The sequence below is a fragment of the Hyaena hyaena genome, unplaced genomic scaffold (assembly GCF_003009895.1).
Source record: "Hyaena hyaena isolate Hyena2069 unplaced genomic scaffold, ASM300989v1 scaffold_121, whole genome shotgun sequence".
In the NCBI taxonomy this organism is placed as follows: Eukaryota; Metazoa; Chordata; class Mammalia; order Carnivora; family Hyaenidae; genus Hyaena; species Hyaena hyaena.
Window position 1 is genome coordinate 2,830,510 of NW_024080753.1, and position 22,068 is coordinate 2,852,577.

The 22,068-nt window shown below is 50.5% G+C and overlaps 1 protein-coding gene and 1 long non-coding RNA gene across 3 annotated transcripts in view; one reads left to right on the forward strand and one right to left on the reverse strand.

Moving 5' to 3' along the window:
• DLEC1 (DLEC1 cilia and flagella associated protein) overlaps nucleotides 1–14,927 on the reverse strand; it is a 72,720-nt gene extending 57,793 nt beyond the window's left edge. The window contains exons 1-2 of the mRNA XM_039237169.1: nucleotides 14,529–14,927; nucleotides 13,539–13,689 (exon numbers count right to left, since the gene is read on the reverse strand). Of these exons, the coding sequence (XP_039093100.1) occupies nucleotides 13,539–13,689; nucleotides 14,529–14,927 (550 nt within the window). The remainder of the gene's footprint in view (nucleotides 1–13,538; nucleotides 13,690–14,528) is intronic.
• On the forward strand, nucleotides 14,557–19,320 carry LOC120235061. Of its 2 annotated transcripts, none has more exons than XR_005529288.1 (5): nucleotides 14,557–14,657; nucleotides 16,982–17,069; nucleotides 17,175–17,358; nucleotides 17,754–17,989; nucleotides 18,770–19,320. It is a non-coding gene; the product is annotated as an uncharacterized LOC120235061 (long non-coding RNA). The 2 variants fall into 2 exon arrangements; XR_005529289.1 differs by having other exon boundaries at nucleotides 17,178–17,358.
• Nucleotides 19,321–22,068: the final 2,748 nt, after the last annotated feature.

The window sequence follows — 22,068 nt, forward strand, 5'->3', positions numbered from 1 at the left end:
AACCAGAGGAATATCCATGAACTGGATTAAGATCTCTACTTCTGCTACTTTTGACATAAAAAAGAGAAACATTACCAGCAGAAGGCTGAGAAACCAGGGCAGATAATGTCTGAGTAGAACTATATTATCCTGGGTAAAAAATAAAACGAAGGTCATTGAAAAACTCCCCTGAGGTTTCTCAGTTCTCAAGGTTTTATTTCACTTTCATGTAAAAACAACCAAACGGTTCATCCCCCTCAAAGCCAGAAGAATCCTACCAAGGCAGGAAGAGTTTCGGACTCCCGGGGCTCAGGGGACATCAGGCAACCAATAACGCCTCCCGGGAATCTGCTACCAATGATCTCGGCCAAACCCACGGCGGAGGGAGGGGGGCTCAGCTACGCAACTCTGCTGTGGGGGCCGGGGTGGGGGCACAGGAGGAGACAGAGGGTGCACACCGAGCGTTCACTCTCTGCTGGGCTGGGCCTCAGAGGCGGCAGGCCTGCCCACGTCTAGGGCCTCACGCCCAGGGCCGCCTTGAGGGAAGTCATCTACACCCGTGTGACACCATGCCTGGTCAGGTCAACAACCCTCCCTCCTCGTCCTGATAGAAGAAAGATGGGCTCTGACAGCAGACTCACTCAAGTTCAGATGTGGGTCCCCGTGCCTCTGAGTTGTGGGAATTCAGGGAAGTTATTTGATCCTTTCTCGCAGTTTAGTTCTTGCAGCTGTGAACTGGAGAGGGCGCCTACCTCACGGGGTGGCCGGGCAAGCCCAGGCAGCGCATCCTACACAGCGCCTGGTCCCTAGAAAGACCCCGTGAGTCCAATGCCTTTCAAAGCCACTCCAGCTCCCACTTCTCCCTCCCTCTGGGCCCCAGACATGCCGGGTCTCCCCAGCCTGGCGGCACAGTCCCTTCTGCCTATTGCTCTGCAAAGTGATGACTTTCAGGGATGCAGGAGGGTAGATCAAAGTCTTTGGGGACACTAAAAAGGCACCAGGCCTCCGTGGAGAGATGGCTGATTCCAGGTCCGGGGCAGTAAGATAAGCCTGGAACATCTGACCATCCCAGAAAATAAGGAAGCCCCCGAAGACAGCTGCTATTGTATCCAAAGGGCTAGCAGGGAACTTGAAGAGGCTCCAATGGGCCCAAGACGGGACGGTGTGAGCATTAAAGACCATAAGCACAACTGCAGGTGCGAAGCCCGCGAGTTCATGACACTACAAATCAACTGAAACCCCCTCAGTCACCCCTGGAAATGCTGGGGGGACAACTCGCTATTTTAAAAACTGGAAGGAATTAATCCTGCCCAACAACGATAACCACAGTAGCTGCTGAAAAGTTCCCCTTTACGGAAGTGCCCCAGGACCACTCATGCGTCGCTGTCATCCGCAGCCCTACTGAGATCATGGGCCCAGGCTTCCGGCATCATGAAGAGAGACAGCACGTGCCTCTAGGCAGCACGCGCAAGGGTCCCGCCCCTTCCCCCATAAAATACTCGAACCTAAGCCTCATGGAAGTCTCTAGAACTGATGACTCCATTGCAGGGAGTACAGGACCTGGGAGAACAGGTTAAATGACACAATACTGAAATCGGGAAAATCAGGACTACAGACATGTCTATGGGAAACAAAACAAAGAAACGGATCAGAGAGCGCTGCCTTCGAGGTGGCTGAGAGAAGCGCTCTTGGCGGTGCTGGTGGCTGGTGACGGAGCTTTGAGGGGGAAGGAGAATCGGTGAGATCTGACCGTACCTCTCCACGAATGCTAGTCAGTGTGACTTAATTTGGGGACGTCACCCAGCCTGACCAGGTGGCCCCGGTTACCATCACCCATGCCTGCTGGTGCTGCCGCGAGGGAGTGACTCCGGCCACAAAAACACGAGACCAGCCCACAGGACGGAAGGCCAGCCAAGAACGAGAGGACTCGGAGACGACCAGAAGTCATCTCCCACTTAGACGACAGCTGCGGTGGCAGAAGCAGGCAGCAGGCACTGTTCCGGAACCCTGGAGGCTACAGAAGGCTGGGAATTTCTGGGACGACCTGGAGGTAAACGGCGGCTAATGTCAGTCTCAGCAGGGTAGCAGCTGCCCAGCCGCCATCCCGCTCCCGCGTGGGTTAGGGGGGAAAAAGGACTCCACCTCGCAAACACCAGGTGTCTGTGCCCCGACTGCGATCACTGCTCCCACTAAGGAGGCGCAGACCAGGAGGCCACAGCCACTGCTGTGGGCCCTCCCCCTGCAGAAGTGACTTCTTGGCGATTTAAAGGGCCGGGGCCTTTTTCCCTTTTTCCTCCCATTCATCTTCCTTCTTCCCCTTTTGGGAACCAGATATTAAAGACTACATTCAGGGGGGGGGATTTGGGGGGCTCCGTTGGTCAAATGTCCGACTTCTGCTCAGGTCATGATCCCGAGGTTCGTGGGTTCAAGCTTTGCGTCGGACTCTGTGCTGACAGCTCAGAGCTTGAAACCTGCTTCGGATTCTGTGTCTCCCTCTCTCTCTGCCCTTCCCCCGCTCACGTTCTGTCCCTTTCTCAGAAATAAACAAACATTAAAAAAATTTTTTAATAAAAAAGACCAGGACATTCAAAAACAGCTGCAGATGTGGGTAAAATTAGACCTTGACTGCACATGTCTGGGGAAAGGCTGAGAAAAGACCTGAAAAGACCTTAACCTGATGCCTCAGGTGGACCCTTGGCAGAGACAGGCCACAGCAATTTATTAAAAAGCAAAAACAATAAACAAAACTGGCAAGTTCTAGAGATGGTTTCTAGAGTTAGCACATTACGAGATTCAAATATCCAGTTTTCAACAACAACCCAAAAAAATCACAAGGGGGGCACCCGGGTGGCTCAGTCAGAGAGCACGTGACTCTGGATCTCATGGTAGAATTGAGTGTAGAGTTTGGTTTAAAAGGAAAAAAAATCACAAGATATACAAAGAAGCAAGAGAGCATGCCCCATATTCAAAGGAAATCAATCAATCAACAGAACCTGTCCCTGAGAAAGACCTGATCACAGACACACTAGACAGACTATAAAACGACGGTCTTAAAGATGCTCAAAAAACTAAAGGAAGATGTGGTGAAAGGCAAGAAGGCGATGAATGGACACAATGTAAATATCAATAAGAAGAATGAAAACCTTAAAAGAAACCAAAAAGAAACGCTGAAGCTGAAAAGTACCATAACTTAAAATGAAAATTCACTATCAAAGAGATTCAAAGTCAAATTTGAGCAGGTAGAAGAATCAATGGCATTGAAACAGGATAATGGCAATGATCAGGTCCGAGGAACAGGAAGGAAAGACTGAAGAAAAGTGAACAGAGCCTAGGGGTCCCAGGGGCGGCATCAAGCCGACCCCCACACACATGTGGGAATCCCAGAAGAGGAGAAAGAAAGGGGCAGAGAGAATATCTGAAGAAACAATGGCTGAAAACCTCCCAGACGGGATGAAATACATGAATATAAACATGCAAGCAGCGGGGCGCCTGGGTGGCTTAGTCGGTTAAGCGTCCGACTTTCGCTTAGGTCATGATCTCGAGGTTCGTGGGTTCGAGCCCCGCATCAGGCTCTGTGCTGACTGCCAGCTCAGAGCCTGGAGTCTGTTTCAGTCTGTGACTCCCTCTCTCTCTGACCCTCCCCTGCTCACGCTGTCTCTCTCTCTCCTAGAAAAAAAAAAAAAAAACATGCAAGCAGCTCAGTGAGCTCTAAGTAAGATGAACACAGACACTAAAACACACTATAATCAAGCGTTTGAAAGACACAGAGAGAGAGTCTTCACAGTAGCAAGAGAGCCACTCATCACATATATGGGATCCTCAGTAAGGCTGTCGGCAGATCCCCAAGAATTTTGGAGGCCCGAGGCAGTGGGCCAATGTATCCAAAGTGTTAAAAGAAGAAAACTGTCGGGGCGCCTGGGTGGCTCAGTCGGTCGAGCGTCCAACTTCGGCTCAGGTCATGATCTCACAGTTTGTGGGTTCGAGCCCCACGTCAGGCTCTGTGCTGACAGCTCAGAGCCTGGAGCCTGCTTCCGATTCTGTGTCTCCCTCTCTCTCTGACCCTCCCTTGCTCACGCCGTCTCTATTTCTCTCTCAAAAATAAATTTAAAAACATTAAAAAATTAAAATTTTTTAAAAAGGAGAAAACAGTCAACCAAAAATCCTATATCTAGCAAAAACTGTCCTTCAAAAGTAAGGAAGAAATGAAGACACCCACAGATAAACAAAAGCTGAGGGGTCTTGTTACAACTACATCTGCCGGGAGAAATGCCCTCGGAGCTCCACGAGGCAGAAGGGAAGGGCGTTAGTCAGTAGCCCGAAGCTGCGTAGAGAAATAAAGATCTCAGAAAAGGTAAATTCATGGGAAATCATGGAAGTTTTCTACATGATTTAAGAGACTATTATTTAAAAGAAAAACAAGTATTAGTCTAAAAGCCAGTATTATAGTAACTTCAGTTTATAACTCCAAGTCTTATTTTCTACATCATTTAAAGAAACAAATGCGTTTTTAAAAGTTTATTTATTTATTTTGAGAGAGAGAGGGAGAGAGCAAGGGGAGGGGTGGGGCAGAGAGAGAGAGAGAGACAGAATCCCAAGCAGGCTCCACACTGTCAGAACACAGCCCAATGCAGGGCTCGATTTCATGAACATGCGACCATGACCTGAGCTGAAATCAAGAGTCAGATACTCAACAGACTGAGACCCTCAGGAATCCCAAGAAACTAATGCATTGTTAGTTTGTGTTCCTGGGCACACATGGATAAACATGTAATTTTGTGACGTCGACAACGGGGTGGGGACAGAACTGTAAAGAAGCAGAATTTTTGTAGGTTATTGAAGTTAAGCTGGTATAAATTCAAATTAGAGTGTTATAACTTTAGGTTGTTAAACATAATCGCTATGGTAACCACAAAGAAACTAGCTGTAGAAGATGCACAAAAGAAATTGGAAAGGAATTTAAACATTACACACACATACACACAAAGCGGACCCAACCCAAAAGAAGACAGGAATGTGGGAAATAAGAGGCAGGAGATCTATAAGGCATATAGAAAAAAAATTAACAAAATGACGGAAATCCCTCCTTATCAGTAATTACTTTAAATTTTTTTTTTAATGTTTTATTTATTTCTAGGAGAGAGAGAGAGACAGCGTGAGCAGGGGAGGGTCAGAGAGAGAGGGAGTCACAGACTGAAACAGGCTCCAGGCTCTGAGCTGGCAGTCAGCACAGAGCCCGACGCGGGGCTCGAACCCACGAACCGCGAGATCATGACCCAAGCGAAAGTCGGACGCCCAACTGACTAAGCCACCCAGGCGCCCCCAGTAATTACTTTAAATGTAAATAGATTAAACTCCCCAATCAAAAGACAGTTTGGAAGAATGAATAAAAACACATGATCCAACTACATGCTGTCTATAATGGACTTACTTTATTTTTTATTTATTTTTATTCTATATAATTATAATTATGTATATAATTTGTTTATATTATATTTATAATATACTTATAATTTAATTATAATTTAAGTTTTTATTTATATATATTTTATTTATTTATATTTTAGTTTATTTATTTTTTAAGAAAGAGAAAACGTGAGCAGATGAGGGGCAGAGAGAGAGGGGACACAGAGTCCAAAGCAGGTGCTGAGCTGTGAGCACAGAGCCCGATACGGGACTCAAACCCTCAAACCGTGAGATCATGACGTGAGCCGAGGTCGGACACTCAACCAACTGAGTATAATGGACTCACTTTAGATCCAAGGTACAAACAGAATGTAAGTGAAAAGATGAAAAAAGAGATTCCATGCAAATAGTAAACAAAAGTACAGCATTCGATGCAAAAACACCAAAAGGGGTGGTTATTCTAATATCAGACAAAATGGGGTTAAATCAAAAGGTCACAAGACACAAAGTAGGACAGGGGCGCCTGGGTGGCTCAGCTTGTTAAGCATCCGACTCTTGATTTCGGCTCAGGTCAACCTCTCATGGATGTGGGTTCAAGCCCCGTGTTGAACCCCACGTCAAGCTCTGCACTGAGCACGAAGCCTGCTCGGGATTCTCTCTCTCCCCCTCTCTCTCTGCCCCTCCTCCAGTTGTGCTCTCTCAAAAATAAAGAAACTTTTTTTTTTTCCCTAGGAGAGAGAGAGAGAGACAGCATGAGCAGGGGAGGGTCACAAAGAGAGGGAGATACAGACTCCGAAATAGGCTCCAGGCTCTGAGCTGGCAGTTAGCACAGAGCCCAACGCGGGGCTCGAACCCACGAACCGCGAGATCATGACCTAAGCAAAAGTTGGACGCTTAACCGACTAAGCCACCCAGGCGCCCCTAAAGAAACATTTTTTAAAAAAAGACACAAAGAAGGACATTATATATTAATAAAAGGTTCCATATGACAAGAAGACCTAACAACTATAAACATTTACACACTTAATGACAGGCCATCAAAATAATGAAGCAAAAACTGACAGAATTGAGGGGAGAAACAGTTGGAGGCTTCAGTACCCCGTTTACATAACAGATAGCAAAACGAGACAGAGGATGAGTGAGGAAGTAGAGACCACGGGACCTAACAGACAGTACGCCCCCAATGGCGGCTCTTCACACGCTCTCCTCCAGGCACACACGGCCTTTCCCAGACCACATGCTGGGAAACAGACTGAATCTCAGTAGATTTTACAAGATAGATGTCACACAAAGTAACTTCTCCAACAACTATGGGTTGAAGTCAGAAATCGGAAACAGAAGGAAACTGGAAAATTCATTGAACTGTGGAACTGAAACAACAAATTTTTATTTTATTTTATTTTATTTTATTTTATTTTTACAAATAGTTTATTGTCAAATTATTTTCCACATAACACTCAGTGCTCATCCCCAAAGTGCCCTCCTCCATGCCCATCCCCCCTCCCTCCCACATTCATCAGTCCTCAGTTTTTGTCAGCATTCAAGAGTCTCTCATGGTTTGCCTCTCTCCTTTTCCCCCACCATTTCCACCCTTCTTCTCCCCCTTGTTCCTCCGTCAAGTTCCTCCTAATCCTCCTATACGTGCAAACATATGATATTTGTCCTTCTCTGCCTGACTTATTTCGCTCAGCATAACACCCTCAAGGTCCATCCATGTTGAAACAACAAATTTTTAAACAACCCATGGATCAAAGAAGAAACCACAGTAGAATTAGAACACTTAGAGACAAACAATGAAAGTGAAAACACAACACACCCAAACTTACAGGACACAGTGAAAGTGGTGCTAAGGAGAAAATGTATAGCTATAAACACATTTAAAAACGAGAAAGCTCTGGGGCACCTGGGTGGCTCAGTTGGTTAAGTGTCACACTCTTGATTTCAGCTCAGGTCATGATCCCAGAGTTGTGGGAACTGTGCTGAGCATGGAGACTGCTTAAGATTCATTCTCTCTCTCTCTCTCTCTGCCCCTCTCCTTGACTTGCTCTTTCTAAAAATAAACAAATATAAAAAACAAGAAAGATCTCAGGGGCTTCTGGATGACTCAGTTAAGTGTCCAACTTTGATACAGGTCATGATCTCATGGTTCAGGGGTTCTTCAGAAAAATCAACATGACTGATAAAACTTTAGCTAAATCGACTAAGAAAAAGAGAAGACTCAACTGACTAAAGTCGGACATGACAGTGAGATGTTACTGCTGATTCCACAGGGAAAAAAAAGGATTATAAGTTGTATTGGGGTGCCTGGGTGGCGCAGTCGGTTAAGCGTCCGACTTCAGCTCAGGTCACTGATCTCACGTCAGTCTCTCTCTCTCAAAAATATAGAAACATTAAAAAAAGAAATCTCCCAACAAAAAATGCCCTGCACCTGATGGCTCACTGGTGAATTCTACCAAACATTTAAAGAACTAATACCAATTCTTCTTAAGTTTTTTTTTTTAATGGAGTAAGAGGGAACACTTATTAGCTGATTCAGTGAAGCCAGCATTACCCTGATACCAAAGCCAGACAAAGACACTACAAGAAAACCACAGACCAGTATCTCTTATGAACCTCAATGCAAAAGTGCTCAGCAAAATACTAGCAAATGAAATCCAGCAGCGTATTAAACGGACCATACACCATGACCAAGTAAGATCTACTCCTAGGATGCAAAGGTGTTTTAACATATGAAAAAACTGATCAGTGTAATACACCACATTAAAGAAATGAAGGGGAAAAATCACATGATCATCTCAATTGATACAGAAATAACACTGAACAAAATTCAACACCCTTTCATGATTAAAAAAAAAACACTAAAAAGAGTAGGAGGGAACTACCTCAACATAATAAAAGCCACAGATGGAAAACCAGTAGCAAACATCATACTCAATGGTAAAGGATTGAAAGCTTTTCCTCTAAGTTCAGGAACAAGGCAAGGACGCCTGCCCTCACCATTTCTAGTCAACATGGTACTGGAAGTTCTAACGAGAGCAATAAGGCAAGAAAAAAAAAGCATCCTAATTGGAAAGGGAGAAGCAGAAGTATCTGTCTGCAGATGATCTGACCTTATATGGAGAAAACCCTAAAGGTTCCACAAAAATACTGTTAGAATAAATGAATTCAGCAAAGTAGCGGGACACAAAGTCAACATGCAAAAATCAGTTGCATTTCTATCCACTAACAATGAATGATCTGAAAAGTAAATAATGGAAACAATTGCATTTATTTAATGTGGGTTTTTTAAAATTTATTTTGAGAGAGACAGAGCACAAGCAGGGCAGGGGCAGAGAGAGAGGGAGACACAGAATCCGAAGCAGGTTCCAGGCTCTGAGCTGTCAGCACAGAGCCCAAACCCGCAAATGGTGAGATCATGACCTGAGCTGAAGCCGGATGCTCAACCAACTGAGCCACCCAGGCACCCCAGAAACAATTCCATTTAAAATAGCATCAAAAAGAATACTTAAAAGTTAGTTGAAAAGGTGAAAGGCTTGTAAAATAAAAAGTACAAAACACTGCTGAAAGAAATTAAAGATGACGTAAATAGACATTAACACATTCCTTGTTCATGGATTGGAAGACTTAATACTAAAATATCAATACTACCCAGGTTGATTTATAGATTCAGTGAAATCCTAATCAACATCCCAGTGATGTTTTTTGTGGAAATAGAAAATCCCATCCTAAAATTCATATGGAACTTCAAGGAACTCCCAATAGCCAAAACAACCCTGAAAAAGAATGAACCGGGGGGAAAAAAAAGAAAAAGAATGAACGGAACTGGAAGATTCACACTTCTTCACTTAAAACTGACCACAAAGCTATAGTAATCAAAATAACATGGTACTGGCATAAAACAGACATAGAAACAAATGGAACAGAATAAAAAGCCCAGGAATAAACCCTTACATCTAAGGTCAAATGATTCTTAACAAGGATGCCAAAACCACTTAATGAGGAAAGAACAATCTTTTCAACGAATGATGCTGGGAAGGTAGAAATCCTTATACAAAAGAATGAAGTTGGACTCTTACACCATATAAAACATCACATCAAAGTTAATCAGGGACGGCTGGGTGGCTCAGTTGACCGTCCGACTTGGTTTTGGCTTGGGTCATGATCTCACAGTTTGTGGGTTCGAGTCCCACCTGCTTGGGATTCTCAGTCTCTCCTGCTCTCTCTGCCCCTCCCCCCAACTCATGTATGCCTGCTGCCCCTTGCCCGCTCAGGTGTGCATTCTCTCTTAAAATAAATCAATAAACTTTAAAAAATGTTAAAGACCTTATCTTTCTCTTTCTGACTTCTTTCATTTAGCATTATACCCTATAGGTCTACCCATGTTGTTGCAAATGGCAAGATCCATACTTTTTATGGCTGAGTAATATTCCATTTTATGTACATACCACATCTTCTTTACCTGTGCATCTACTGATGGACACTCGGGTGCTTCCACATCTTGGCTATTGTAAACAATGCTACAATAAGCATATGATTTCACTCATGTATGGAATTTCAGAAACAAAACACATGAACAAAGAAAAAAAAGCGACAAATTAAAAACTCTTAAATATGAAGAACTGCCAAAGGGGAGCTGGCGGGGGGATGGGTGAAATGAAGGGGATTAAGAATACATGTATTGTGAGTCACCGCATCTCTTAGTCTGACTTCATGCCAGAGGAAGTTAACAGAATTTCACCACTTCTTGCTCAAGAACTTAATGAGGCTCCTATGATGTTACCCAACAAGAAACCACCTGTGTCTTGGGGCGAGTTTGGTTGTGCGGAACCATCTTAAACACTGCAGCGCGTCTTCATGGTCCCGACCTGCCACGTACTAAAAGCCAGAAGCACAACCTACCCTCTTCGCTGGAACACCAAGGATCCTTCCAAACGTTTCTGCGCACCCCTAGGAGGACGGCCCTGCCCCAAGGTTAGGACCTGAATGTGAAACCAGAAGATAGTCTAATGTTGTTTACCCTTCCCTGCCTCCAAACGCTCAGACTTATATCTTCCCTTATTTGGATGGTGTTTGAGCCACTCCAGGAATATAAGTTCTGTTTTGGCTAAAAGGCCGCCACCACTTTCTGGCTGGGTGACCTTGAACAAGCTAGCTAAACTGACAGAACTTCAGTTTCATCTGCAAAGTAGGGAGGAGGCTCACTTAAGTCAGAGGAGTCAGCTCTAGTGCTGAGTTCCTTCCTGAGCTTCCCCGCCCTCTCCCTTTCCTCATGGCTCGGAGAACACGGGGAGGTCCCTGCCTCATTTCCTCACCACAAGGTTACGGAGTGAGGATGTGCAAAGTAACGAAGCCTGTGGGGAACGGTGGAGTCCCAGCTTCAGTGTAACAACCTCTGATGGTGCAGATGGAGAGGTGGGTGCTTGGCTCCTGGCAGGATACGTGGGTGGCTTTCCAATGTTATAAGGAGAATCTTGTTCACACCGGCGCTCAGCACCATTTGGGTTTACCAAGCATGAAATAGAAGTCTTGGCCATTTTGCAGTATCTTGTACATTAAGATCCCTTAATAATTTACAGAAGGTAGTAACATCAAACATACAATTTTACTTAGAGCAAATAAAACAGACTCACTTTAAAGAAAAGTACACTTATTGTGATGAGCACCGAGTAATGTATAGAATTTCTGAGTCATATTGTACACCTGAAGCTAATATAACACTGTAAGTTAGTTAGACTGCAATTAAAAATTTTAATCAAAGGCCTAAATGTAAGACCTAAAACAGTAAAACTCTTAGAAGAAAATATCGGGCAAAAAGTTCACAGCATTGGATTTGACAACGATGTCTTGGATATGACACCAAAGGCTCAGGCAACAATTTTAAAAATGACTGAGGCGCCTGGGGGCTCAGGCAGTTGAGCGTCCAACTTCAGCTCAGGTCATGATCTCCAACTCGCAATTCGTGAGTTTGAGCCCCACATCAGGCTCTGTTCTCTGTCCACCGCCCCCCCCCCACACACCCGCTCACACTCTCTCTCACACAAACTAACATTTAAAAAATATTTTTAATAAAAAATGATTTAAAAATGGCTTCAATCGGCATTTCTCCAAAGAAGACATATAAATGGCCAATAAATACACGAAAAGACACTCAACATCACTAATTAGCAGGGAGACACATATCAAAACTAGAATAAGATACTGCCTCACACTCATTAGAATGGCTGCTATCAAAAAACCAGAAAGTTACAAGTGTCGATGAGAATGTAGAGAGATGGGAAGCTGGGTGCACTGCTGGGGGGAATGTAAAAATGACAGAGCTGCTCGGGGAAACTGTATGGCGGTTCCTCAAAACCTTAAAACTAGAATTAACATGTGACCCGGAAATTTCACTTTTGGATACAGACCCCAAAGAATCGAAAGCAGGGTCTCAACGAGCTGTCCGTACACCCTTGTTCATAGCAGCTTCATTCGTGATAGACAACATGTGGAAACAACCTGGGTCACCATCGGTGGGTGGACGGATAAGCAAGATGGGATGGATACACATGACAGAATACTATTCAGTCTTAAAAGGGAAGGAAATCTGCCATATGCTACAACATGAGTGAACCTTGAGGACACTGTGTGGAGTGAAGTGAGCCAAACACCGTATGCTTCTACTTGCATGAGGTGCTTGGAGTAGGCCAGGCTGTATAGACAGCAAGTAGGATGGTGGTTGCTGGGGTGAGGGGATGGGAGATTCTCATTTAGTGGGTACAGATTTTTAGTTCTGAAAAGTGAAGAGAGTTCTAACTTAAATAAAACAACAACTATATATGTAAAAAAAAAAAAAGGGGGGGGGCACCTGAGTGGCTCAGCCGGTTAAGCATCCAACTCTCGACTTCTGGCTCAGGTCAGGATGTCATGGCTCCTGAGTTCAAGCCCCAAGCTGGGCTCTGCACTGACAGTGCACAGCCTGCTTGGGATTCTCTCTCTCTTTCTGCCCTGCCTCTCTGCCGCTCATGCTCTCTTTCTCTCTCAAAATAACTAAATAAACTTAAAAAAAAAAAAAAAAAACTATGAAAAGAGCTCTGGGGGCATCTGGGTGGCTCAGCTGGTTAAGCACCCAACTCTTTGGCTCAAGTCATGATCTCACAGTTTGTGAGATCAAGCCCCAAGTGGGCTGTGCACTGACAGCGTGGAGCCTGCTTGAGATTCTCACTCTCCCTTACTCTCTGCCCCTTCCCTGCTTTCTCTCTCTCTCAAAATAAATAAACATTAAAAAAAAAAAGAATCCTGGAGATGCAGGGTGGTGATGCTCATACAGCATTGTGTACGTGCTTAATATCTCTGAACTGTATGCTTAGAAATAGGTAAGATGGTAAATTTTATGTGTATTTTACTACAATAAAAAATTGAGGGGAAAACACAATTCTCGAGAACCTGGAAGACAATAATGGAATGCTTAAGTCACGGGAATAAAAGGCACAGAATAAGGAATGCAAGTCAATGATGCCGTAATAGCAACAACTGGGGACAGACAAAGTGACACTTGTGCTGAGCAGAGCATCTCGTAGATTGTCCCATCACTAAGGTGTACACGGGAAACTAATATAACATTGTGTGTCAACTGCACTCAATCCGAGCTGTCAGCGCAGAGCCTGATGTGGGGCCCGAACCCAGGAACCACGAGATCATGACCTGAGCCAAAGTCGGACACTTAACTGACTGAGCCACCCAGGCGCCCTACGACTAAAAAAAAATTTTTTTAAAGAACATGAAAGACAAGAAAAGATCAAAGAATTCTTCTGAACTACAGACTCTAAAAAGGAGCCTTGACAATCTCATGCTACACGACTTCCTAGACAGAGTCCTGGACCAGAGAGGAGAAAAAGCCACTGTGGGGCGGCTGCTGAAACCTGGACGGGCTTTGTGAACTGGAGGTTAATGTTGCACAAAGCCTGGTTTCTAGGCTTGGAGGCTGGTGCGCTCGTCACGTAGGACAGTCTGTTTGCGAGACGTGCATGCTAGAGTGTTCTGTGGCACTGAACCATCACGTCTGCAATTGGCTCTCCAAACGTGGAGGCGGCGGCTAGAGAGAGGACAATGGGGCAGACAGTGTGATATAGTAAAGCTGGGCATCAGGTGAGGGGCGGGAGGGAGTTCTTCGCACACACCTGGAGGCATGCTGATGAAGGTCTCCGGGCCCCGTGCATCAGCCCATTGCATGGTCCGTTCTTTCTCCGCAAGGGCTCGGGCGCGGGCCTGAATAATATGCGTCTCCAACATTTCAATCTCCTCCAGCCGCTGCTTGTAGAGCTCCCGAATCTGACAGGTAGACCATCAAATGCACAGAAACATGGTGAGATCACAGAGCTGAACTCCCCCCCGCCCCCCAGCCTCTGGCTTCCTGGGAAACCGCAGTCGCAGGACTGTGGCGACCATCGGTCCCGCCCAGCAGGTGTGAGAACTGAGACCCACAGAGGGAAATGCCTTAAAGGTTTCACAGTAAAGTCAGGAGAAGAGCCAAGCCTGAGGCCCGCCCCTGCCCCCAGGGCGGACAGGCCTGCACGCGCAGGCGCCCCCTCAAGGCGGGACTCGCTGCCCAGCAGGGGAGCAGTGAGCGGCCAGCCCCGCCGCAGCCCCTTCAGTAGCCGCCCACCCTTCAGAGCCGCCCCTTCGGAGCTGACGACCCTTCAGAGCCGCCCCTTCAGAGCCGCCCCTTCGGAGCTGACGACCCTTCAGAGCCGCCCACCCTTCAGAGCCGCCCCTTCGGAGCTGACGACCCTTCAGAGCCGAGCGCGGCTGCTGGAAAGCGCCCCTGCGAGGCTCCTGTTCGGGCGCGTCCTCAAGTCTGGACACGGAAGGCCTAGGTCCCCACTGTGGTTTGGGATAGGAACACGGGCACCCCGACAGGGGCGACTTTTAGCTGCATGGCCTCCAGGGAACAGCCACTGAGCTACCTGCCCGGTCCCCGTAGTCACAGACGCGGTACGCAACTGTGCGCGTGCACGTGGGGACGGAGAGGGGCCGTGAACGGCACCCCCGGGGCCCAGCGCCCGGCAGGGGCAGGCGTCCGTCCAGCGGCTGGGGCGTGTGGGAACCCGCCTCTCGGGGTGCGCGCTGGGACCCCCGCGCCCCCGGCGAGGCGCGCCCGGGCCGCTTACCCGCCGCAGCTCGTCCACGAACGCCTCGTGGCGCGCATGCTCGCTGCCGCGGGCCTTGATCAGGTTCGCGCTCAGGTGCTCGCCGATCACCTCGCCGGCGTACAGGCCGCGGAAGAGGCCGCAGAGCAGGTGCGAGATGTCCTGGGAGCGCAGCGAGGCGGGGCGCACACGCAGCGGGTGCGGCTCGGGGGGCGGCTGCAGCGCGCAGGGCGCCGCGCGGCGGGCCCGGGCCCCGAAGCGGGAGCGGGGCGCCTCGGAGCCGGCGAGCGGCGGCGGCCGGGGGGACGCGCCGAGGCCGCGGCTCCCGGCCGGACGCGGGGCTGGCGTCCCCGTCGCGCCCCCGAGCGCGTAGGACCCGGGCTCAGCCGACCGCGGCTCGCCGGCTCTCCCCGTCTCCATGGCGACTGAGACGCCGCCAGCGCCTAGCTGCACTTCCGCTTCCGGCCGCGCCTCTTCCGCCTTGCCCCACCTTCGGCGGCGTCGCGGGAGCGAGCCAAGCGCGAGGCACCGCCGGGCGGCCCGGGTGCGAAGCCTGCTTCCCAAAGACCCTCTTCATCCGTTCATTCTCCTATTTGTTAAGCGATTATTAATTCGCTCATTTATTATTTATGGTATAAAGATTCTATTTCAAGTCTGTGTTGGAGCTGAAAATACCAAAGGAAGTAAGATGCTGCTTCTGCTCTCAGGCGCGCGCGCGCGTGTGTGTGTGTGTGTGTGTGTGTGTGTGTGTGTGTGTGAGTGAGAGAGAGACAGACGGACAGACGGACAGACCTGGAGGTGATGAGCAGGGAGCGACCTGGAAAACGGGGCTAGTCTCAGTGGGTTAAGCCCAAGGTGGCGATAAGCGTTGGTTATCGGGCAACCACAAAAGACAGGACTTCCTTCTGCAGAGGGGGTGTAAACAGTGGCTTTTTGGACGAAGTGAAGACCGGGCAGAGATTTTTTTTTTTAAATCACCATCATTAGTCATCAAGGAAGTGGAAACTATAACCACAGCGCCGTACCACGACACGCTTAGAATGTCAGGAAGTTCAATAAATGTGCCAAATGCGCGCTGGTGCAGCTGCGGGGGAACCGAATTCTCGCGTTGCCGTGGAGTACGAACTCGGACGGCGACTCTGGAAAACGGTGTGGCGGTTCCTTAGCACGTTGCAGACACAGCAGGCCCACGCCTAGTGTTTTCCGGAGGGAAATGAAAACTGCGGCACACAAAACCCTGTACCAAACGTTTACGGTGGCTTTATCCTTCACCCCCACACCTGGAAAAAACCCACGTCCTGTGCGCTGCCTGGAGGTACATCGCGGTGCGTCTATACGGCAAACTACCCAGCCCTAAAGGGGAAACACACTCCTGATGCAACAGCAGAGAGGAGTATCAGACGAATTATGCCAGGTAGAAGAAAGCATTCTCAAAAGGCTGTTTACAGAATGGTTTCACTTTTAGGACCTCCTGGAGAGTGCAAACCCGAAAACTCATCAGTGGTGGCCGGAAGCTGTCCTGGAAAGTCGCGCTGTCTCCCAAGGAACCTGAGGAAATTCCTTGGGACGAGGGAGCTGTTCCTTATTGTGTGGCAGTCACACAACTGTATGGCTTTGTCAAACCTCGCAGGACTACACAGGATAAATATTACTGTAGACAAATTATGCTCCGGTTTTTTAAAAAGTGAAGGAAAAAGAATAAGTAGGAATAAGCCAGGGGAGGAGGAAAAGGGACACTCCGGGCAGAGGGAACCCAGCGTACCAAAGCCAGGCGAGAGCTCCGCATGTGGGGGGAAGCGAAGAAGTGCAGGAGTGGGAGTCAGAGTCTGAGCAGGGGGAATGGAGCTGAGCGGCGAGGTCCAGACCATACGCCGGCTTGTAGGCAGCATCAGGGAATTTGAACTTGGCTCTGAGCACAGGAGAAGGGCCATCAGGGGTCCTTGGGTGGGGGGGTGTCCTGGTGAGCTCCATGGCTTGCTGAGATCGCTCTGATTGCTGAAGGAACAGCCTGGAGGGAAGCAAGAGGCTTCAGGACAATGGATCAGGGAATGATCGCAGAGGTTAGGAGAGAGACGGATTAGGAGTTTGGTTCAGGGAGAGGAACTGATTGGAGACATGTAAATGGGAGAATTCACAAGACCTGCTGACCGATAGTGGAAGGAAGAAAGAAGAAGAGCCCAGAATGACACCCAATACTGTGTGTGCGGGGGTGGCAGGGAATCCTCTCCACTGAAATGGGGAGGGGGTTCACGCTTGTCTGGGACAGCCCTTGACATCACGCAGACTGGCGTCAGCGCACGCTGGCTTCTGCTCACCGCGGATACAGCTGGCTGCTCCTTCCTCCCGGGGGGAGCCCGCGGGCCCCACAGCCGAAACCCTTCACTCCCTGAGATGAGCCGCGGGGCACTTGCCCACGACATGGGCCACTTCTGCTTCTCTTCCGTGGACCTGGCTCCCTTATCTGTCCTTTCCAGTACCTTCCCAGTCCTCAGAAGGCCCTGCTCTGGGTCTCTCCCCCAGCTGCATCCTGCACAGAGTGAGGAGACCGTGCCCAGCCTCCAGGTACCTGGGGCCCCAGAGTTTTTTGCTGAAACACCCTGAGCCCATTGACAGGTCCTCCGGTGCAGTCCTCTCTTTTTCTTTTTTTATACACATTATTTTTTTCAGTAGGCTTCACACCCAGTGCAGAGCCCAACGCGGGGCTGGAGCTCACGACCCTGCGACCCCCACCTGAGCTGAGATCGAGAACAGCGATCAGAGCAGCTAACCAACTGAGCCACCCAGGGGCCACCACAGGCTTCTTTTTGAAAGCCTCCTCCCGTCGCTGACCGGGGTGTGCACCGAGGAGCAGGTCTGGCGGGAAGTGGGAGGTGGGCCGAGCCTGGGCGCCCGGCTGGTTTGTCCGGTTACCCGGTTACCCGCACGGATGCAGAGCCCCAGGGCTGCGGGTGGGACGAGGAGAGGTCCGGGGGGGGGGGGGGGGGGGGGGGGGGGGGGGGGGGGGGCGCTGCTCCGGTGTTAGCAAGTCTTGTTGCTTAGAAGTAGTCCTTGTGGGGGCTCCCTGGTCCCCTTCCCAGCCTTGGGGAGAGACAGGACAGTGACTTCTTGCCATCACATTTGGCCTCTCGATGCTGCCTCCAGACGGCCTCAGAGCAGCTCCCAGGGGCTCTGCCCCAGCCTGGGAGAGTTCTCCCTTTTTCCGTGGCTCCTCCCACCCTCTGGCTCCAGCCCCTCTGCCCTATCCAGGCTGCAGTCTCCAGGACCAGCGGCCACTCCTCCGTCGTCGTCATCCTTGGCCTTTCAGCACTGTCTGCCGCCGCCTTGTCCTCTCTGGCCTTGCTCTCCCTCCTCTCCTCTGCCTCCATCTCCATCCTGTCCCTCGGCGACTGGCCTCTCTCTGCCTGAGAAGCTGGGTTCATCCCTGATTCGGCCTCCAGCATTCAGCTTCCGTTTGCCCTCTGACTGAACGAACTAAGTGAATGGTTAGTCTCTCTCTCTCTCTCTCTCTCTCTCTGTCTGTCTGTCTCAGAAATAAAGCATTAAAAAAAAATCTTAGAGTATTTATTCACGTGCCCACTAAAGAACTTCACCTTGTACAATGTTTTTGTTTGGTTTTGGTTTTGAAGTGTATCATTTATTTTGAAGGAGATAGAGAAAGAGCACAAGGAGAGGGAGGAACAGAGAGAGCAGGGGAGAGAGAATCCCAAGCAGGCTCCGCACTGTCAGCACAGACCCCGATGCAGGGCTCCATCTGATGAGCGGTGAGGTCATGACCTGAGCCGAAATCAAGAGTTGGATGCTTAACCGACTGAGCCACTCAGGCCCCCTTTACCTTGTACAGTGTTTCTGTATGTAATATACAGATAATGTCACAGAATTAGATAATAATATAATATGGAATTAGAATTGCTTAGCCAGAAGGTGTGTACTTGTTAATATTTGAGATACTGCCACACAGCCCTCCAGAAACTATCCCAGAGTAGATTTCCACCAGCGTTACATGAGAGCTGATGGGCGTTTTCAACATGTTTTCAGCCACATTCCAAATTTTATTCTCAGCATCTCCCTCCAAAACTCCAGATTTGTACATCCATCATGCACTTGAAAGGTCACCTTGGCTCTCTGAAGATGTCTCAAACTTAGTATGTTCAGAATAGAGCCACTCGGCTAACTCGGCCTTCCCCATCTCAGTTATTGGGAACTCCTTCCTGGGGCCCCGCGGAAAGCTTGGAATCATCCGGACTCCTCTCTTTATCACACAGGCCCCACTGGTAATTCCTGCCGGCTCCCCGGTCAGACTCCATCCAGAACCCTACCGCTTCTCATGACCTCCACGCCTCCCGCCAAGGTCTGAGCCACCATCTGCCTCACCTGATTCCTGCGCGAGCCTCGCCGCCCGGCTCCCTGCGTCAGCCCTGGTCCCTCCATGATACTCCTTCCTGCAGCCAGAGTGACTCCTTTAAAACATGGGTTGGATCGTGTCCCTCTTTGACTTGAAATCTTCCAAGTGCTCCCCATCTCTCCCAGCGTAAAAGTGGAAAGGAAAACCCTTAGAAGGCCCAGCAGAACCTGGTCCCCGTTACCTCTGGTCTCCTCTCGTTATCTCTCCCAGACATACTCCTGCCTCAGGGCCTTGACACTGCCTGTCCCTTCTGCCTAGAATCCTCTTCCCCAGATATCTCCGAATGGCTCTCTTACACGTCTTTGCTCAAAGGTCGGTTTCCCTGTAAGGTCCAACCCATTTAAAATGTAACTGTCTCCCTTCTAGAATTCCCTCACCCTACACACCTTGTAATACACAGTTCACTTCTTATGTTTATTATAGTGTCTCCTTTTGTTCTGTGAGAAGGTAAGCTCCCAAGGACAGGGGTTGGAGTGTACTGTGTTCACTGAGATTCCCGAGCGTCTAGAACAGTGCCTGGCACAGAGGAGGCGCCCAATAAATATTTGTTGAACAAATAAAATAGCAGAGTGGGGTCTTCTCCAGTTCAGAGATGAAAGTGTGCCCCTCCCTCACCGGAGGGTCCCCTGAGTGTCCCCCACACTTGTAGGATCGTACTGGGTTGGGGCACGCGTTGGAACTTAGTCCACAGTGAAATAAACATCACGGGTATGTTCACAAACGAATACACAATAAAAATCTCACAAACACAATTATGGAAAAGTGACCCAGGTCGTCCCCTATCATCCGAGGATTACCAATGGGCCCTGACACCTGCAGTCCGTCCCACATCCTGGCTCCCTGCCCGTCAGTACTGTCTTCCCGGCGAGTCTGAGCACCCGCACTTGTCACCGCTGCTTCCTTGGGAGCGGCCGCCTTCACTTTTCCTCCCAGTGCTCCAGGTGTGGGTCCAGGACCCTCCAGAGTGGGGCTCAAATGGGGCTGGGCTCAGTGGAGGGGGCCAGGCAGGGGACACCGGTGGGGAGGGATTCCAGTGTATGTCTGTCCAGCAGGCACTTGCTTGTACCACGTAGGGGACAGCTGTCATTTCAGCCGACTCCAAAGGAAACTGCGGCTCCGGAATGCGGAGCTCACAGATATGAAGGGGCTGCTCAAAGCCTCACGGCAGGAAACACAGAGCCCGTTCAAGCAGCGCCTCGTCTGGAGCCCAGGGATGAGCCCTGGGATGGGGGCTTCAAAGTCCAGGAGGGACAGACTCACCCTCCTCCGCCTCACCTACTCAAGCTTGTCTAGATTTGCATTTCTGGGGGACAGGTTGGGCAGGGCCTGTCCTAAACACAGAGGAGCCTGACAGTCCTGAAAGGTGACATTCAGGCTTTGATCCTCCCCCTCCCCAGGCCTCTCGAGTGGAGAGTGGTGGAGGGGCCAGGGGAAGCGCCTGGAGGTAGGCGCGACCCTAACCCTAGGGCTCACCAGGGCCCCTGTCTCCAGTCATCCCAGAAGCCCCTTCTCCTGCACGCACCCCTCCCCCACACACATTGGAGCCAGGACGGTCAGCTGAGGCGGAGAGATGCCACGGGGCGGCACGCTGGGCACGCGGGGCCCCTCTGCACGCTAACGAGCCTGCCAGTCCTGTGAGCCACCAGGGTCTCGGGGCATCTTGAAGAGGAAACGGAGAGCTGGGTTTCGGGGAGGGCAATTAAGGTGCCAGGCCAGGGCTGGGCCCACGGAGGGCCCTGCTTGTGTAGGGCAGAGGTTTGTGGTCAGGCACAAAGCCTCATGCTAGGCCCTCCCCACTCCCCCAAAGGCGCATAGTCACAGTGCCCGCGCAGGCTGGCACCCGGCAGAGGCCGGCGGAGTGCCTGTGAGGGAGGGCGGGGCAGGCAGAGAGGTGAGGACACACTGGGGTGGAGGCTGACCCTCGGGTCAGGGCAGCGGCCTGGTTGCTCTGTGCAGGGCGTTGCCCGGCCCGCTTTTCTGGCAGAGCCTGGTCGAGTGTGCCAACTCTGAGTCAGCCTTGCCTGACAGCCTCGGGAGGGGGCTTCAGGTCGTCTGCCCGCAGGAGCCTGGAAGAGGGCCTGAGTGGGGCCGGCCTGGGCACGTAAAGGAAGAGGCCGGCGACAGCCCCCACCGGAGGCACCTGGGGCAGAGGGAGAGGCGAGGGCCCCCAACAACGCTTGGAGCCTGGGGCTCAGAGCCGGGAGGTGACGTGAATAAATAGGAATGACGCTTGAGCTGCGGCCAAGGCAACTGCTGGTGTCGGAATGTCAGCGGGTCCCTGCCTGGGAAGAGGAGTGGGGCTGGGGGGGCCTGACTCGCTGAGTGGAGGGTATGGTGGCCCCGGAAAGGCAGAGCCCCCTAGACTGAGAGACACGGATAGGCGGGCGTGGCCCCTCACCCACCCTGCCCCCAGGCTCCTCCCTGACTGGGAGGGAAAGCAGAGGGCTCCACAGGCGGGGGGTGGAGGGGGTGGGGGGTCCTACTCAAGGACAGGACCACTGCAGGCAGTGCCAGATGCAGGACTAGGCCTTCTCTATGTGGAGGAGGCACAGGCAGGGAGGGGCTCCCCAAAGTCCGACCTTATGACCCAGTGTCGACCGTCAGAACAGTGAGATCTGCCCTCTGCTTACATCCCTACCCGAGGTAGAGGCCCGGCTGCCGGAAAGAGGAAGGGCTAGGGTGAGCCAGGCCTCCTCCTCCTCCAAAGGGGTCCAGCTGGCTTCTGCCAGACTCTCACATCGCCCCGGAAGCCCGGGTCATTCACCGGTAGGCCCAGCACCCTTCATCCTGGGGGGCCTCCTGGGGGCTCTCCCAAAGGGCGATGGCAGGAGTCCTGGACTTCCTGTGGGGTATCTGGGTCCCCTACCCCGAGGGTGTCTGGGTTGCCAGAGTTGAGGGGAAACAGGGACGGTAGGGGCCTCTTGTTCAGACAGCCCCTTGGGAGGCTCCCCAAAGAGGGGCCCCTGGAGATGGAACCCCACGCTAGGTCGTCCCTCCACCCTACTGCACAGGTCGCCAGGAGGCCGGGGTGTGGGAGGCGCACGGTGAGCCCCCTGCATCCAATTGCTGTAAGCTTTCCCTGCCGAGCCCCAGCCCCCACCAAAGGCGCTCTTGGGGTTAGAAACTTCCCACTGGGCGAGGAGGAGGGCCCCTCTCCGA